At 43.2% G+C, this 18,393-nt stretch overlaps 1 protein-coding gene across 1 annotated transcript in view; it reads right to left on the reverse strand.

Annotated features, from left to right (window-relative positions):
- Positions 1–18,393, reverse strand: part of tie1 (tyrosine kinase with immunoglobulin-like and EGF-like domains 1) — an 89,447-nt gene that overhangs the window by 20,452 nt on the left and 50,602 nt on the right. The window contains exons 9-15 of the mRNA XM_059648028.1: positions 18,067–18,211; positions 15,355–15,516; positions 8,644–8,781; positions 6,859–7,146; positions 3,500–3,775; positions 3,065–3,367; positions 1,834–2,024 (exon numbers count right to left, since the gene is read on the reverse strand). Of these exons, the coding sequence (XP_059504011.1) occupies positions 1,834–2,024; positions 3,065–3,367; positions 3,500–3,775; positions 6,859–7,146; positions 8,644–8,781; positions 15,355–15,516; positions 18,067–18,211 (1,503 nt within the window). The remainder of the gene's footprint in view (positions 1–1,833; positions 2,025–3,064; positions 3,368–3,499; positions 3,776–6,858; positions 7,147–8,643; positions 8,782–15,354; positions 15,517–18,066; positions 18,212–18,393) is intronic.

An 18,393-nucleotide genomic window follows, 5' to 3' on the forward strand; every position in this document is an offset into this window, starting at 1 on the left:
GTACTGCGTACAGTTTTGGTCTCCTTACTTGAGGAAGGATGTACTGGCACAGGCGGGGGTGCAGAGGAGGTTCACTAGGTTGATTACGGAGTTGAGGGGGTTGACTTATGAGGAGAGATTGAGTAGATTGGGATTATGTTCATTGGAATTCAGAAGATTGAGGGGAGATCTTATAGAAATATATAAAATTATGAAGTGAATAGATAGGATAGAAGTAGAGAGGATGTTCCCACTGGCAGGTGAAGCTAGCACAAGAGGCCTCAGGATTAGAGGGAGCAGATTTGGGACTGAATTGAGAAGGAACTTCTTCAGTCAGAGGGTTGTTAATCTATGGAATTCTTTGCCCAGTGAAGTATTTGATGTTACTTCAGTAAACGTTTTTAAAGCTAAGGTAGATTTTTTTTTGAACAATAAAGGAATTAAGGGATACGGTGAGAATGCGGCTAAGTGGATCTGAGTCCACAAAAAGATCAGCCATGATCTTATTAAATGGCGGAGTGGGCTTGAAGGGCCAAATGCCCTACTCCTGTTCCTAGTTCTAATGTTCTTATGTTCTTATGTCTCCTATCTTTGAGCCAATTTTGCATCCAAATGGCTAGCTCTCCTTGGATACCATATGATATAACTTTGCTAACCAGACTATCATGCAGAACTTTGTTGAATGCCTTGCTGAAGTCCATATAAACAATGCCCACCACTCTGCTTTTGTCAATCTTCTTTGTCACTTCTTCAAAAACCTAATCAAGTTAGAGAGATAACAAGGTGTAGAGCTGGATGAACACAGCAGTCCAAGCAGCATCAGAGGAGCAGGAAGGCTGACGTTTTGGGCCTCGACCCTTCAGAAAAAATTTTGAAAAAAGGCCAATGATAAACAGTCAAAGCTAAATCAAAGCCAAAAATACATTTTTTTCTGAAGAAGGGTCCAGGCCCAAAACGTCAGCCTTCCTGCTCCTCTGATGCTGCTTGGCCTGCTGTGTTCATCCAGCTCTACATCTTGTTATCTCAAATTCTCCAGCAACTGCAGTTCCTACTATCTCTCAAGTTAGAGAGACATGGTTTCCCACGACAAAGCCATGTGGACAATTCATTATCAGCCCTTACTTTTCCAAGTACATGTCAATCCTGTCCCTCAGAATCCCCTCCAATTTACCCACCACTAACATGCTATTCATTCAATAAAAAAAACATGAAGGATTGTAGTTTAAAAGGTTCAAGACATCAAAGGATTCATTGATGAATCATACTTTTACACTATAAGGTTTGTGGACAAAACCATTTTTAGTTAAACATTCAGGAACTTATTGCAGCCTTTACCTTTAATTGTGGATGTGCTCTGAACCTTGGTGATCAACAAATATGAAGACAAATAAAAAGAAAAAGAAAGATATCCAGAATTCAGGTTGAATCAAAGATTAAAAAAACTTGGTTCATTGAAGCTTATCCTTCTTTATTACATTCATCTTAGTTCTCACTGCCCAATCATTTTGTTTCCACCATCACATGACAAAGAAAAATGTGTAATGCAAACTCAGGAATCAAGAAATCGAGTGATAGCGGACAAGAGATAGAGAGAAGGAAAAGTATAATGGTGGTTTAAACTGATATTGGGAAAGGCCAACTATAAACAGTCAAAGCTAAATCAAAGCCAAGATCATTTCAAATTCCAGTTCTGTATTTGCAACAAATCCAAATGTGCATTTTGAAAATTAATAACAGGTTATGAACAAGTGGATTGGGAGATTTCCATGGAATATTTAATCTGGGGATTAATTTGAATTTGAATAGAATCATCAGATTACTCTATGTATTTATCTTAATCTAAATGCTACTTACAGATCCTGATTGGTAAGTGAATGTTCGACGTCGCTGCAAGAGGGTTTTACGTACACAGAAGAGACCCAGAAGTGCAAGGAGGATGGTCAGACAGGTCACAGACACTGAACCCACAATGGCCATCAGGAGTTGCTGGTCACCACCAGTGGGAGGATCCAAAGGTTTTGGTGTCTGAACAATACCAGAAGTAGCTAAGAAAAGGTAACAAAGCCAATGTGAGGAAACAAAACTCCTTCCTGGTGCTATTGACTTTGCAATTATATCTCCTGCAAACACCTATCATACAACCATTCTACATGAATTGTATAACTGAGCTGATTCAATGAATATTACCACAACAGATCATCCTGGACTTTGTACTCAGGTTGATCTTGAAAATGTTGGACTATAAAATGCTCTACATTCAAGATGAGTAAACTGACTCTTAGACATGCATAATTCATTTTTATGCTTTTGCATTTGCCCTTTTGGGCATCCTCTCACTCACTTTTCTTGACATTGGCTGCTATGCTTAGAGGTTAGGTTCCAATCTCTGGATCTGCTTCATCTCTACACTGACTTCATGCTTTAAGACTTTGCAGAAAACTCACCTTCTGGAGCAAGCTTTTAGTCACTTACCCATTATTTCCTATGGAACTGCAGTCCATATCCTGATGTAAACCAAATTCATATCTGTCCACACATCAATGCTGGTGTCTCCAAAATCATCGGCTCATGGACAAGCAATGGCTCATATTTAATTTTCTCATCCTTGAGTTTAAATCCCTCTGAACCTTTCCTATCCTTACAATACTCTGAGAACTCTGTGCTCTTCCAGTTCTGGCCTTTTGCATACCCTTAATTTCTTTCATCCCAATAGTGGGGGTAATTCCTTCAGCTGACTAAGTTTTGATCTCTGCAATCCCCTCCTTAAATCTCTCCATTACTCTTACTTCTCTTTCTCCTCTTTTCAAAATGCTCTTTAAATCCCATGTCTTTGACCATGCTTTTTATGTGTCAATTTTTGTCTTGTAAAAGTATTGTGAAGTCACTTGGGACATTTCAGTCTGTTATGCTTAGAAATATAAGTTGTGTTAGGAACCAAGGAAAGGACTGACTTGATGTTCCTTCATGCATAATGAGACTGAATATTAACAAATATGCCTACATATACTCACATATAAATATACATATACATACATATATTTATGTACACAAATCCAGCAGTTAGCTAAATTCTTACAATTCTTACCTGGTGGAGTTGCTGCTGTTCGAAGTTCTTTCATTACATTTGGTTTGCTCTCTCCCTTGTTGTTCTTGGCTAACACCTCCACTAGGTAGGGAGTCTCAGGTTGTAACCCCTGCAAGACGTACTCCGAAGTTGGCATCTCTGCCAAGTTGATGGGTATATCTTCAGTGTATGTTGTAGCTCCATACACCTTACACCTTATAACCACAGAGGAGATGGCATGTCTTTTTGGCAGTACCCAGGAGATCACTGCAGATGTGTCAGTAATGTTTGATATTTTAACATCATAAGGTGCTGGAGGAATAGCTGGAGTTCAAAACAAGGAAGATAATGTTTACTCATTTATTTAGGCAATGGGAAAACCGGTCACAGTCAAAGACGCAAAGAGAGAGGGACCAATAGAGAGAAACCAGCTGAGAGGACAAACTGCTCACTTACAGTCACTGAAGGTCCAAGATGTGACAGGAGTGCTCCATTCACCTGCAACATTGGACTGGGCACGGACACGAAACTGGTACTGTGTGCTGGGACTTAGATCTTTGAGAGTTTTATTTCCAGTTGTATCGATCCATGTGGGCTTGCTGAGCATTTCCATCTGCTGGTACTCAATGGTGTATTTGTTTATCTCCTTTGTGCTGAGAGGTGGCAGCCATTTCAGTTGTATGGTGGTCATGGACAAGGGAATAGCCTGTAGGTTTCTGGGAGGTGGTGGACCTGCACAAACAGAATTAACTTCTTCAATGACATGCACTTTTATCTCCACGAGCATTCATAATTGATCTCATGATTCTGAGCTAAGGGTGAACCTTGACACTGCCTCAGCACTAACCCTTTGTGTAACCCCTAGTGTCGGGAAGGCTCCCACAATATTTTTAGATAACTTGAGTTTTGAAGGATTGTGGAAAAATGGATACATTTCAAGTTCAATGGGTACCCGGGATTTTTTGTTTAAGAGTTCAGTTTGGAACTTTTTAATAAAGCATTTCTTGGAAAATCCCATGACTTTAGCTCATTACTGAACCTGTTTTTTGGAACATGAAGCCTGAGCTTCATGAATGTCAGAAAGCTATCTTCTGTTTAAACAGTGTTTTAATTACAGTTGGAGTCGCTATTCAGCTTGCTGAAGGAAGGAAGCTTCAGCTCTCTTGTTTCTGTTGTGTCCAGTGTGGTAACCGAAACACTGGTTCAGTTCCTCTCATAAGACAGCTCTAGGGGAATTTTCCTTGATATTTTCTGAACATCTGCATCTGGAAGGATCCCAGAGACAACCTGGCATGTGCAATGACCTGTCCACATGTGCCAAATGCTAGCCAGGACAGCTATCTGAACATTGCACACTTTATTTGCTTGGTCTTCAAGAACAAACATTTATTGCCGAAAGCATTTGCCTTTCTAAATAAATCCATGCAGAGAAACCAGTTTTCTTGTTTCCTTTACTTGGTTTGTGTGTGTGTGTGTGTGTGTGTGTGTGTGTGTGTGTGTGTGTGTGTGTGTGTGTGTTTATTGAGGCCTTCAGAAGGGCAAATATTTCTATTTTCATATTTCAAACTCTGTGTTAATTAGCTTTACATCTTTGCTGAATATGTCTTGCTCACACCTAAATGAATGATTTTGATGTTTACTAAAGTAACATGGTTGGTGGATCTTTTTATTCTAAACTTAATATTCATGAAGTAGTGGGGGTTACTACACCTGTGAAATGCAACATTAGCATCTTATATCACACTGACAAGATTAGACTGGCCCTGTGCAATAAACTGATTCCACAGTATTGCACCTCATGGAGCATAAATGACATATATATGTTGTATAAAGTAGTGGTTCTAAAGAGGATAATATTCATGTTACATTGGTTCTATCCACTCCACTTATAGCACACATGGTGTAGGTTGCAACAAAAAGTTCTAACCTGGCTTTTGGAGGGCGTAGATGCACCTGTACAGTCCCCAAAAGTCCCATAGTAATGATGTTTCATCAGTTATAGCTGTACCATGCTGAACTGAGGGGAAGTAGTGTTAAATGATAATGTCACTGGACTACAGACACAGAACCTATGAAGGCAGATTGTGAAATCTAACAAAAACCTGGAATTAAATGATGTTTGTCTTGAAAACTACAGGGTTTGTTAAACTGTTTTAGGGAAGAAAATCTGCCATCCTTACCTGATTGGGCTTACATGTGACTCCAGACTTGAACAGTGTGTTTGCCTCTTAACTGCCCTCTGGGCAATACATGCTGGGCTAGCCAGTGATGCTCACGTTCCATGAGCAAATAAAAAAGAAATTCTCTTTATCCAGGAATCCTTTACTATCCTTTACTACTAATCACTTGATAAACCCAAGATAAAAGAGCAAGCTGCCTCAAATGGCCTTACGGATAGCACATAGTGGTAAAGGTTGCAAACACCAAAATATACCAAGAGTGATCATTGTAGAAAATACCAAAATATACACCATGGCACTACATTCCGTGTGATAAATTCATTTTGATACCACTGTAAAACATGAAAGTTTCAAGAGATAATAGTCTGTATGACAGAGAGATTTTTAAAAATTCATTCACAAGATGTGGGCATCACTAACCAGGCCAGATTTATTGCTCATCCCTAATTGCTTAGAGGACAGTTAAGGGTCAATTGCATTACACTGGGTCTGGAGTCACTTACAGGATGACCAGGTAATGACTGCAGTTTGCTTCCCTAAACTGACTTCATTAGACTCTTAGTCCCAGGCTTTTATTGAATTTAAAATTCACCATTTGCCACAGGGGGGTTAGAAACTGTGTACGCAAAACATCATCAGGGATTTAAAAAAAAAATTAATAGGTGCAACAATAATACCACTGAGCCATTGCCTCACTCTCTATGGGCACATAGCCTTTGTAAAATGGACATTACACATCATAGGACTGTGCCTTGTTAAACCAGGAATTACAATGGAACTGTACTCTGTGTAACAAAGAATATCATGGAACACGATGTTGTGTAACTCAGATAGCACAGGACATTGAGCTGAAATACAGAATATGCTGTCTCTGTAACATTGAACACCATGGGACATTATACCATGCAACAAGAGAGAATGTCTTCTTTAAGACATTGTTGCTGATATTTCAGCTACCAACTGTCATGATAATCAGGAAAATTTTGAAGGAAATGTTTCTTTTTCATCCTAAATTATTTCATGCTGTCTCCAGAGTACTCTTTGAAAGTCACAATTAAATTTAACACAAGTAATCTGAGATGGTAAGATAAAAGTGTTTTTATTCAGTAACTTTATATCATTGTTTTAATTTTTAAAAAAAATCTCTCATAAAGAAGGTTACAAATCCCAATTGTGTAAAAGCAACTGAAAATCTCTGATTTACTTTATAAGACCATAAAACATAGGAGCAGAAATTAGGCTATTCAGCCCATTGAGTCTCCTCCATCATTCAATCATGGCTGATAAGTTTCTCAACCCCATCCCCCTGCTTTTTCCCCATAATCTTTGATCCCCTTGATAATCACGAACCTATCCATCTCAGCCTTAAACATACTCAATGTCTTGGCCTCTACAGCCTTCTGTGGCGGTGAATTCCATACATTCACCACTCTCTGGCTGAAGAAGAGTCTCCTTATCTCCGTTCTAACAGGTCTTCCCTTTACTCTGAGGCTGTGCCTTCGGGTCCTAGTCTCTCCTACCAGTGGAAGCATCTTCCCAACATCCACTCTGTCCAGGCCATTCAGTATTCTGTAACTTTCCAGGTGCAATTGTTTGGAAAAAGTATTTAAAAAGCTGTCAAATGTCCTACATTACCTCCGTCTACCTCCACCATGACTGACTCCGATGGTGGCCCTAGACTGTCACAATGGTATACCATGACGTCCACCTTGTATGCTTTTCCAGGTTGTAGATTTGTTATCTGTGTTGACCGGACTGACAGGGGCTGCACGCGAACCTCTTTCTTAATAGAATTTCCAGAGCCAGTGACACGAACAACAAACCCAGTTCCAGGCTCATGATCTTTGGAGACGTTCCAGCTGACTGAGATAGTGTCCCTACCCTCGGCCAAGGCCCGGTCAATCTTTGCCACCATGGTGGGTTCTGACGAAAGAAAAGGAAAGGAACTGAATACTGGCGCATTAACACGGAGAATGAGTTACAACGAACAAAGCCACAATGCAGTATTTCCAATGGAAAGATAACAAAGCCATTTACATCTGTTATACAGGACAAACAATGCAAAATTAATCTTGTGGATAAGTGTCATCTTTATAGGAGATATGCTGATTAATATGGCTGTGTCCATTAGTAATTACAAGTTATTCAACATCCATTTCTGAATTGTTGACATACCTTAAATATTGTCTAAAGGCAAACTGCTGTGGATGCTGGAAATCTGAAACAACACAGAATACCAGAAAACTCAACAGGTCTAGCTAGACAGAGATGTGCTCCACTGATGCTGCCAAACATGTTTTTCCAGCATTGTCTATGTTTGTCTTAAGTATTTTCTCATTGGAGCGAAGAAGGATGGGAGGTGACTTGATCAAGATGTAAAAGATGATAAGTGGCATAGGCAGAGTGGATAGTCAGAGATTTTTTCCCAGGACAGAAATGACTATTACAAGGTGATTAGAGGAAGGTATAGGGAGATGTCAGAGGTAGGTTCTTTAAACAGACTATGGTGGGTATGTGGAATGCACTGCCAGTGGTGGTAGTGGAGTGAGATACACGAGGGACATTTAAGCGACTCTTGGATAGGCACATGGATGATAGTAAAATGTAGGGTAAGCAGAGTAATTTGATCTTTGATTAGGAGAATAGGTCGGCATAATGTTGTGGGCCGAATGGCCTGTACTGTGCTGTACTGTTCTATGCTCTATGCTCCATGCTCTACTCTCTCCTTTGCTGTGGTGGACAATCAGCTTTGTGAACAGGCGTTGGCATGCAGATATTCAAATTCCTTAACTTATGAAATGCATCATATTCAGGAATGATACTAAAATATGAGCTGCATTGTGCTATGCATCAGTAATTTTGTCTACACTATGTTAGGGTGGATATCCAAGATGCCTTTTTTGGAGCTAAGGCTCTACCTACAACAGGAGCATGGAAGTGGAATATCGTACTGTACATAAACAAGGGTTATTTCTAAGCATAAAACACTCACAGCATTCTGTATGACAGAACTGTCCATTTTGCTGTGTGATAATGTTACAGTTCACTTGGGAAGTGACAACGTGTACACATATGCTGTTGACTGGAGCTGTGGACATTGATGGTAGAGACTCCATTATACTTTCTACCATATTTCTGACCATGAATCTCTCCTACTCTTACAGTCTGTCATTGGAGTATGTCAGAAGGATATGCAGAATGGTACTCAATATATTTGATTGCATTACAAATGCACCTTCCTTGACTATCAAGTGCTAGGGCAGGAATCAACTTGAGGTTTTGGCTTAGAGGCAATGACGCTACCCACTGTGGCAGTCATTGTATGCTGTGCGTATCTACGAATTTGCCTCAAGAAATTTTAGTTTATGAAGATGTTGGCAACAGGTTTGAATAATCAACTGGACAGATCTAAAAACTTACCTGGGCAATCCGTTTCCAAGATAGCATCAGGACCTGGGGGGCCCTCTCCTCCCTCTCCAGGACGAGTGAGCTGTACCCGAACCAGGTAACTCGTTGAAGGTTTCAAATTCATCAGTGTGATTGGCTCATTATTATCAACTGAAATAGTGGAGACAAAACAATTCTTAATTTTAGCCAAAATTTTGTTCCATTGTATTTCAGTAACATTTATTGTCAATCGGCACATTGAAGTGATTTAGTACACATGGGACTAGCATATTTTAGGCAAATAACATCCAAAGTGTGTGAGACCAGTTCAATAATGCACAGGTCACTATTAGGACATAAGAGATAACAAGACGTAGAGCTGGATGAACACAACAGGCCAAGTAGCATCAGAGGAGCAGGAAGGCTGACATTTCAGGCTTAGACCTTTTCTGATGAAGGGTCTAGGCCTGAAATGTCAGCCTTGCTGCTCCTCTGATGCTGCTTGGCCTGCTGTGTACATCCAGCTCTATACTTTGTTATCTCAGATTCTCCAGCATCTGCAGTTCCTACTACCTCTAAAACACTATTAGGACATCACATGATTTCCTCAAGGTGAATACCTCACATCGGCACAAATGATATAGCCAGAAATAGGATTGAGGATATAAAAAGTGATTTCAGGGAGTTAGGATGGAAGCTGCAGAGCAGGACGAACAGAGTAGTGTTCTCTGGTTTACTACCGGTGCCACGAGATAGCGAGGTGAGGAACAGGGAGCGGGCGCAGCTGAACACGTGGCTACGCAGCTGGTGTAGGAGGGAGGGCTTCAGATATGTAGATAATTGGGATGCCTTCTGGGGAAGGTGGGACCTGTACAAGAAGGACGGGTTGCATCTGAACTGGAAGGGGACCAATGTCCTGGGTGGAAGGTTTGCTCGAGTAGTTCGAGAGGGTTTAAACTAGTATGGCAGGGGGGTGGGAATCTGAGCTGTATACCAGAGGTGAGCGTTGATGCAGGTGAGGCAGTAGCAAGAGGTAGACCAGCTAGTGGGAAGGATTTTCCTGGGAAGGAACCAAGGGATCGGTTAAAGTGCGTTTGCTTTAATGCAAGGAGTATCAGGAATAAAAGTGATGAACTTAGAGCATGGATCAGTACCTGGTGCTATGATGTTGTGGCCATAACAGAGACATGGGTTTCTCATGGGCAGGAATGGTTGCTGGATCTTCCAGGGTTTAGAACATTTAAAAAGAATAGGGAGGGGGAAAAAGAGGCGGGGGTGTAGCACTACTAATCAGAGAGGGTATCACAGCTACAGAAGCTTCCATTGTCGAGGAAGATCTGCCTACTGAGTCAGTATGGGTGGAAATTAGGAACAGCAAGGGAGTAGTCACCTCGTTAGGGGTTTACTACAGGCCCCCCAATAGCAGCAAGGAGATTGAAGGAAGCATAGGTCGACAGATTTTGGAAAAGTGTGGACGCAGTAGGGTTGTTGTAATGGGTGACTTTAACTTTCCCAATATTGATTGGAACCTCCTTCGAGCAGAAGATTTGAATGGAGCTGTTTTTGTAAGGTGTGTTCAGGAGGGTTTCCTAACGCAGTACGTTGACAGGCCGACGAGGGGAGAGGCCATTCTAGACTTGGTGCTCGGAAACGAGCCGGGGCAGGTATCAGATCTTTTGGTGGAAGAGCATTTTGGAGATAGTGACCATAACTGCCTCACATTCTACATAGCTATGGAGAAGGAGAGGATTAGGCAAAATGGGAGGATATTTAATTGGGGAAGAGGAAACTATGATGCGATTAGACATGAGTTAGGAAGCATGGACTGGGAGCAGTTGTTCCATGGTAAGGGAACTATAGACATGTGGAGACTGTTTAAGAAACAGTTGTTGGGAGTGATGAGTAAATATGTCCCTCTGAGACAGGCAAGAAGGGGTAAGATAAAGGAACCTTGGATGACGAGAGCGGTGGAGCTTCTTGTGAAAAGGAAGAAGGTAGCTTACATAAGGTGGAGGAAGCTAGGGTCAAGTTCAGCTAGAGAGGATTACATGCAGGCAAGGAAGGAGCTCAAAAATGGTCTGAGGAGAGCAAGGAGGGGGCACGAGAAAGGCTTGGCAGAAGGAATCCGGGAAAACACAAAGGCATTTTACACTTACGTGAGGAATAAGAGAATGATCAAAGAAAGAGTAGGGCCAATCAGGGATAGCATAGAGAACTTGTGTGTGGAGCCTGAGGAGGTAGGGGAAGCCCTAAATGAGTTTTTTGCTTCTGTCTTTACGAAAGAAACGAACTTTGTAGTGAATGAAACCTTTGAAGAGCAGGTGTGCATGCTGGAATGGATAGAGATAGAGGAAGCTGATGTGCTGAAAATTTTGTCAAACATTAAGATTGACAAGTCGCCAGGCCCGGACCAGATTTGTCCTCGGCTGCTTTGGGAAGCGAGAAATGCAATTGCTTCGCCACTTGCGAAGATCTTTGCATCCTCGCTCTCCACTGGAGTCGTACCTGAGGACTGGAGAGAGGCAAATGTAATTCCTCTCTTCAAGAAAGGAAATAGGGAAATCCCCGGCAATTATAGACCAGTAAGTCTCACGTCTGTCGTCTGCAAGGTGTTAGAAAGGATTCTGAGGGATAAGATTTATGACCATCTGGAAGAGCATGGCTTGATCAAATACAGTCAACACGGCTTTGTGAGGGGTAGGTCATGCCTTACAAACCTTATCGAGTTTTTTGAGGATGTGACTAGAAAAGTTGATGAGGGTCGAGCTGTGGATGTGGTGTATATGGACTTCAGCAAGGCATTTGATAAGGTTCCCCATGGTAGGCTCATTCAGAAGGTCAGGAGGAATGGGATACAGGGGAACTTAGCTGCTTGGATACAGAATTGGCTGGCCAACAGAAGACAGCGAGTGGTAGTAGAAGGAAAATATTCTGCCTGGAAGTCAGTGGTGAGTGGGGTTCCACAGGGCTCTGTCCTTGGGCCTCTACTGTTTGTAATTTTTATTAATGACTTGGATGAGGGGATTGAAGGATGGGTCAGCAAGTTTGCAGACGACACAAAGGTCGGAGGTGTCGTTTACAGTGTAGAGGGCTGTTGTAGGCTGCAGCGGGACATTGACAGGATGCAGAGATGGGCTGAGAGGTGGCAGATGGAGTTCAACCTGGATAAATGCGAGGTGATGCATTTTGGAAGGTCGAATTTGAAAGCTGAGTACGGGATTAAGGATAGGATTCTTGGCAGCGTGGAGGAACAGAGAGATCTTGGTGTGGAGATACATAGATCCCTTAAAATGGCCACCCAAGTGGACAGGGTTGTTAAGAAAGCATATGGTGTTTTGGCTTTCATTAACAGGGGAATTGAGTTTAAGAGTCGTGAGATCTTGTTGCAGCTCTATAAAACTTTGGTTAGACCGCACTTGGAATACTGCGTCCAGTTCTGGGCGCCCTATTATAGGAAAGATGTGGATGCTTTGGAGAGGGTTCAGAGGAGGTTTACCAGGATGCTGCCTGGACTGGAGGGCTTATCTTATGAAGAGAGGTTGACTGAGCTCGGTCTCTTTTCATTGGAGAAAACGAGGAGGAGAGGGGACCTAATTGAGGTATACAAGATAATGAGAGGCATAGATAGAGTTGATAGCCAGAGACTATTTCCCAGGGCTGAAATGGCTAGCACGAGGGGTCATAGTTTTAAGCTGGTTGGTGGAAAGTATAGAGGGGATGTCAGAGGCAGGTTCTTTACGCAGAGAGTTGTGAGAGCATGGAATGCGTTGCCAGCAGCAGTTGTGGAAGCAAGGTCATTGGGGTCATTTAAGAGACTGCTGGACATGTATATGGTCACAGAAATTTGAGGGTGCATACATGAGGATCAATGGTCGGCACAACATTGTGGGCTGAAGGGCCTGTTCTGTGCTGTACTGTTCTATGTTCTATGTTCTATGTTCTATCTGCATGGGGAGAGAATGAATCGGTTATGACCATCTTCACTTGACTTTACAGGAATGATGGCAATCTTACAGAAACCTATAAAATTCTATGAGGATTAGACAGGACAGATGCAGGAAGGATGTTTTCAGTGACCAGGAAGTCCAGAACCAGGGGTCACAGACTTAGATAACGTATAGGGCTTTGAGGATCGAAATGAGAAATGTTTTCACCCAAAAAGTGGTGAGCCTATGGAATTCTCTACAACAGAAAGCAGTTGATGGTAAAACATTGAATGTTTTCGAGGAGATAGACATAGTTGTCAGGGCTAAAGATATCTAACGATATGGGGAGAAAGCAGGAATAGCGGTTACTGAGTAAGATGCTCAGTTATGATCATAATGAATGTCAGAGTCGGCTCAAAGGGCTGGATGGCCTACTGCTGCTCCTACTTTCTATGTTTCAATGCACTTGGAAGAGGTTGGTATGGACACGTGGATCAAAGGGTCTGTTTCTGTGCTGTATGACTTTATGACAATGACTCTAAGATCCTAAGTGAAGAACTGCTGGAAGAGGACACATTTGCAGGCCAAAGTGGCCAAACTTTGGCAGGGTTTAGGTGCATGCGGACACTCCCATTGGTCCCAGCAAGTTAACTTGCATTTACACACCAAATTTCTTACTCATTGCTCACTTACCTCATTATTTATCTAGTTCTGTGAACATTGTATACAAATAGACATATGGAATTAAAGTAATTTTAACGCATTCTCTGTCAGGTAGAGTTTGTACCATTTAGTACCTGAAATACAAATATGCAGTTCCAGCAAATTCTAAAGCAGAGTTGGCTGCAAACCTGAAGCAGTCCAAGAAAGAGCACAGTTTATCATGGATAATAAAATGTGAGGCTGGATGAACACAGCAGGCCCAGCAGCATCTCAGGAGCACAAAAGCTGACCTTTCGGGCCTAGACCCTTCATCAGAGAGCGGGATGGGGTGAGGGTTCTGGAATAAATATGGAGAGAGGGGGAGGCGGACCGAAGATGAAGAGAAAAGAAGATAGGTGGAGAGGAGAGTATAGGTGGGGAAGTAGGGAGGGGATAGGTCAGTCCAGGGAAGACGGACAGGTCAAGGAGGTGGGATGAGGTTAGTAGGTAGGAGATGGAGGTGCGGCTTGGGGTGGGAGGAAGGGATGGATGAGAGGAAGAACAGGTTAGGGTGGCAGAGACAGGCTGGACTGGTTTTGGGATGCAGTGGGTGGAGGGGAAGAGCTGGGCTGGTTGTGTGGTGCAGTGGAGGGAGGTGACGAGCTGGGCTGGTTTTGGGGGTGCAGTGGGGGGAGGGGATGAGCTGGGCTGGTTGTGTGGTGCAGTGGGGGGAGGAGACAAACGGGGCTGGTTTTGGGATGAGGTGGGGGAAGGGGAGATTTTGAAGCTGGTGAAGTCCACATTGATAGCATTGAGCTGCAGGGTTCCCAAGCAGAATATGAGTTGCTGTTCGTGCAACCTTCGGGTGGCATCATTGTGGCACTGCGGGAGGCCCATGATGGACATGTCATTTAAAGAATGGGAAGGGGAGTGGAAATGGTTCGTGACTGGGAGGTGCAGTTGTTTATTGCGAACCGAGCAGAGGTGTTCTGCAAAGCGGTCCCCAAGCCTCCGCTTGGTTTCCCCAACGTAGAGGAAGAACAGGTTAGGGAGGCAGAGACAGGCTGGACTGGTTTTGGGATGCAGTGGGTGGAGGGGAAGAGCTGGGCTGGTTGTGTGGTGCAGCAGGGGGAGGGGACGAGCTGGGCTGGTTTTGGGATGCGGTGGGGGAAGGGAAGATTTTGAAGCTGGTGAAGTCCACATTGATACCATTGGGCTGCAGGGTTCCCAAGTGGAATATGAGTTGCTGTTCCTCTACACTGGGGAAACCAAGCAGAGGCTTGGGGACCGCTTTGCAGAACACCTCCGCTCGGATCGCAATAAACAACTGCACCTCCCAGTCGCGAACCATTTCCACTCCCCTTCCCATTCTTTAGATGACATGTCCATCAAAGGCCTCCTGCAGTGCCACAATGATGCCACCCGAAGGTTGCAGGAACAGCAACTCATATTCCGCTTGGGAACCCTGCAGCCCAATGGTATCAATGTGGGCTTCACCAGCTTCAAAATCTCCCCTTCCCACATCGCATCCCAAAACCAGCCAGCTTGTTCCCACCCCCTACTGCACCACACAACCAGCCCAGCTCATCCCCTCCACCCACTGCATCCCAAAACCAGTCCAGCCTGTCTCTGCCTCCCTAACCTGTTCTTCCCCTCACCCATCCCTTCCTCCCACCCCAAGCCGCACCTCCATTTCCTACCTACTAACCTCATCCCACCTCCTTGACCTGTCTGTCTTCCCTGGACTGACCTATCCCCTCCCTACCTCCCCACCTATACTCTCCTCTCCACCTATCTTCTTTTCTCTCCATCTTCGGTCCGCCTCCCCCTCTCTCCCTATTTATTCCAGAACCCTCTCCCCATCCCCCTCTCTGATGAAGGGTCTAGGCCCGAAAGGTCAGCTTTTGTGCTCCTGAGATGCTGCTGGGCCTGCTGTGTTCATCCAGCCTCACATTTTATTGTCTTGGATTCTCCAGCATCTGCAGTTCCCATTATCCCAGCTTATCATGGGTTTTCTCTCCTTATACATCACATGGTTGTTGGGTGAAGAGAAAATTGTCATGTGGAAAACCATCGTCATAATTATATAGTTCTCAATGATTTGCATAACAGACTAACCATAATTGGTCTCTTTTAATGGCAACTTTATCCATTTCTTTAACATGACTTTATTTACCTACTATTGAAGACCACTGTGCACCACTGTCATTCGGCTTATAAAGCAGTTTCACAGATTTCACTGGCCCATCTCCAGTGAAGTTCACGCTGTTTGGATCCACTTTCAGTTGCTTGCTTTTCTTTTCCAGGACTCTCGGTATGTTTATTGGGATAGGAGGCTCTGAAATAAGAATTGGGATTTGTTTCTTGAAATAAAATCTCATGAACGATCCATCAGTACAACCCAAAACACTGTGTCATATGGCAAATCCATGAATGGTAGCTCAAGAACAATTGTCCAAAAGAAGTAAAACTTTGGAAACTATACCAATGTTGGGAGGAAAGGTAGTAATATCATATTAGTTAAAGAAAAATTTTCAACTCACGCCAGATTTGGATCTAAATTTGGTGAAACTCCCTTCAATTCATAGAACATAGAACATTACAGCACAGTACAGGCCCTTCGGCCCTCGATGTTGTGCCGACCTATCATACTGATCTCAAGCCCACCTAACCTACACTATTCCATGTACGTCCATATGCTTATCCAATGACGACTTAAATGTACCTAAAGTTGGCAAATCTACTACCGTTGCAGGCAAAGCGTTCCATTCCCTTACTACTCTCCGAGTAAAGAAACTACCTCTGACATCTGTCCTATATCTTTCACCCCTCAATTTAAAGCTATGCCCACTCATGCCCACCGTCACAATCCTAGGAAAAAGGCTCTCCCTATCCACCCTATCTAACCCTCTGATTATTTTATATGTTTCAATTAATTCACCTCTCAACCTTCTTCTCTCCAATGAAAACAGCCTCAAGTCCCTCAGCCTTTCCTCGTAAGAACTTCCCTCCATACCAGGCAACATCCTAGTAAATCTCCTCTGCACCCTTTCCAAAGCTTCCACATCCTTCTTATAATGCGGTGACCAGAACCATACGCAATACTCCAAGTGCGGCCGCACCAGAGTTTTGTACAGCTGCAGCATAACCTCTTGGTTCCGGAACTCGATCCCTCTATTAATAAAAGCTAAAACACTGTATGCTTTCTTAACAGCCCTGTCAACCTGGGTGGTAACTTTCAAGGATCTGTGTACATGGACACCGAGATCTCTCTGCTCATCTACACTGCTAAGAATCTTACCATTAGCCCTGTACTTTGCCTTCCGGTTACTCCTACCAAAGTGCATCACCTCACACTTGTCTGCATTAAACTCCATTTGTCACCTCTCAGCCTAGCTCTGCAGCTTATCTATGTCTCTCTGCAACCTACAGCATCTTTCGTCACTATCCACAACTCCACCGACCTTAGTGTCATCTGCAAATTTACTAACCCATCCTTCTACGCCCTCATCCAAGTCATTTATAAAAATGACAAACAGCAGTGGACCCAACACCGACCCTTGCAGTACACCACTAGTAACTGGTCTCCAGGACGAACATTTCTCATCAACTACCACCCTCTGTCTTCTTTCAGCAAGCCAATTTCCGATCCAAACTGCTATATCTCCCACAATTCCATTCTTCCGCATTTTGTACAATAGCCTATTGTGGGGAACCTTATCGAATGCCTTGCTGAAATCCATATACACCACATCAACCGGTTTACTCTCATCTACCTGTTTGGTCACCTTCTCAAAGAACTTAATCAGTGTTGTGAGGCACAACCTTCCCTTCACAAAACCGTGCTGACTATCCCTAATCAATTTATTCTTTTCTGGATGATTATAAATCCTATCCCTTATAACCTTTTCCAACACTTTTACCAACAACTGAGGTAAGGCTCACTGGTCTATAATTACCAGGGTTGTCTCTACTCCACTTCTTGAACAGGGGAACCGCATTCAAATCATCAGAGGGAAGACAATTTCTTAATTGTATTATACATATTCACTCATCGGATAGGGGTGCTGCTGGCTAGGCCAGCATTTATTATCCATCCCTAATTTCCCTTGAGGAGGTGATTGCCGCAGTGTCTTTCACGTTGGTACTCTCATAATAACTTTAGAGAGGACATTGTAGGATTTGGCCCAAAACAATGAAGAAATGGTGATATATTTCCAAATCATGAGGGTGAGTAACTTGGAGGGGAATTTGCAGGCGGTGGTGCTCCCATGTATCTGCTGCCGTTGATCTGAAGTTCAGGACAAAGATTCCAGTCATTGATGGGTGTGAGTGATAATGGGTACTGCAGATGCTGGAGAATCCAAGATAACAAAGTGTGAAGCTGGATGAACACAGCAGGCCAAGCAGCATCTCAGGAGCACAAAAACTGACGTTTCGGGCCTAGACCCTTCATCATTGATGGGTATGCTGGTTTTTTTTGGCACATTCTGCGTCTAGCCCATTGTGGAACATGTTGATTCCTAGATGAAATGGCGCCCCACCAACTAGCAGCAGGTAGACAATGAGGCTTGTTTGAAGTTCCTTTCCAGGTTCCTCTTCTGGAATTTTCTGTTCAGCAGGACCCCACCCCCGGCCCCCATGCCCTCTCACTGCTCAGGACTTCCTTAATTGGATGGTGAAGGCAACCTTTGACCACTATCTGGTCAGGATTTCAAAGCCAATGTCATGGTGGCTCTATTTTTGGGGTTTGGATACAGGAATGATCTGGACCCAAGAACAATAATTCAGTCCACAATAATACCACATACAATTAGATTTTAAAAGATTCCACACATCAACTTGCGAAAATTTCAGCCCAAAGTATTCAGCTTCTGGAGTGTCCTACCTTTCACAATGATTTTGAATCTCCTCGAGTCCGTGCCAGTGGATGTGCTGACCCTACACTCCCACACACCTGCATCGGACAAACTTATCTGTGGCAATTTGAATTCTGAAGTGGTTAAATTCTCTTGCATGATGGATTTAGTTGCCTGAGAATGAAAATACAAAATACAATGCAATTAATTTCAGGATTTTCACTGAAAATATGAAAATAATTGATTACTCTTTATGACTGCTTATCTGTAAAAATGGACCAGCTCACAATAACATGGTAATAAATCCTCATTTTATAAAATTGTAAGGAATTCCATAGCATGACACAGTATCCGTT

The sequence above is a fragment of the Stegostoma tigrinum genome, chromosome 8 (assembly GCF_030684315.1).
Source record: "Stegostoma tigrinum isolate sSteTig4 chromosome 8, sSteTig4.hap1, whole genome shotgun sequence".
NCBI classification, from domain to species: Eukaryota; Metazoa; Chordata; class Chondrichthyes; order Orectolobiformes; family Stegostomatidae; genus Stegostoma; species Stegostoma tigrinum.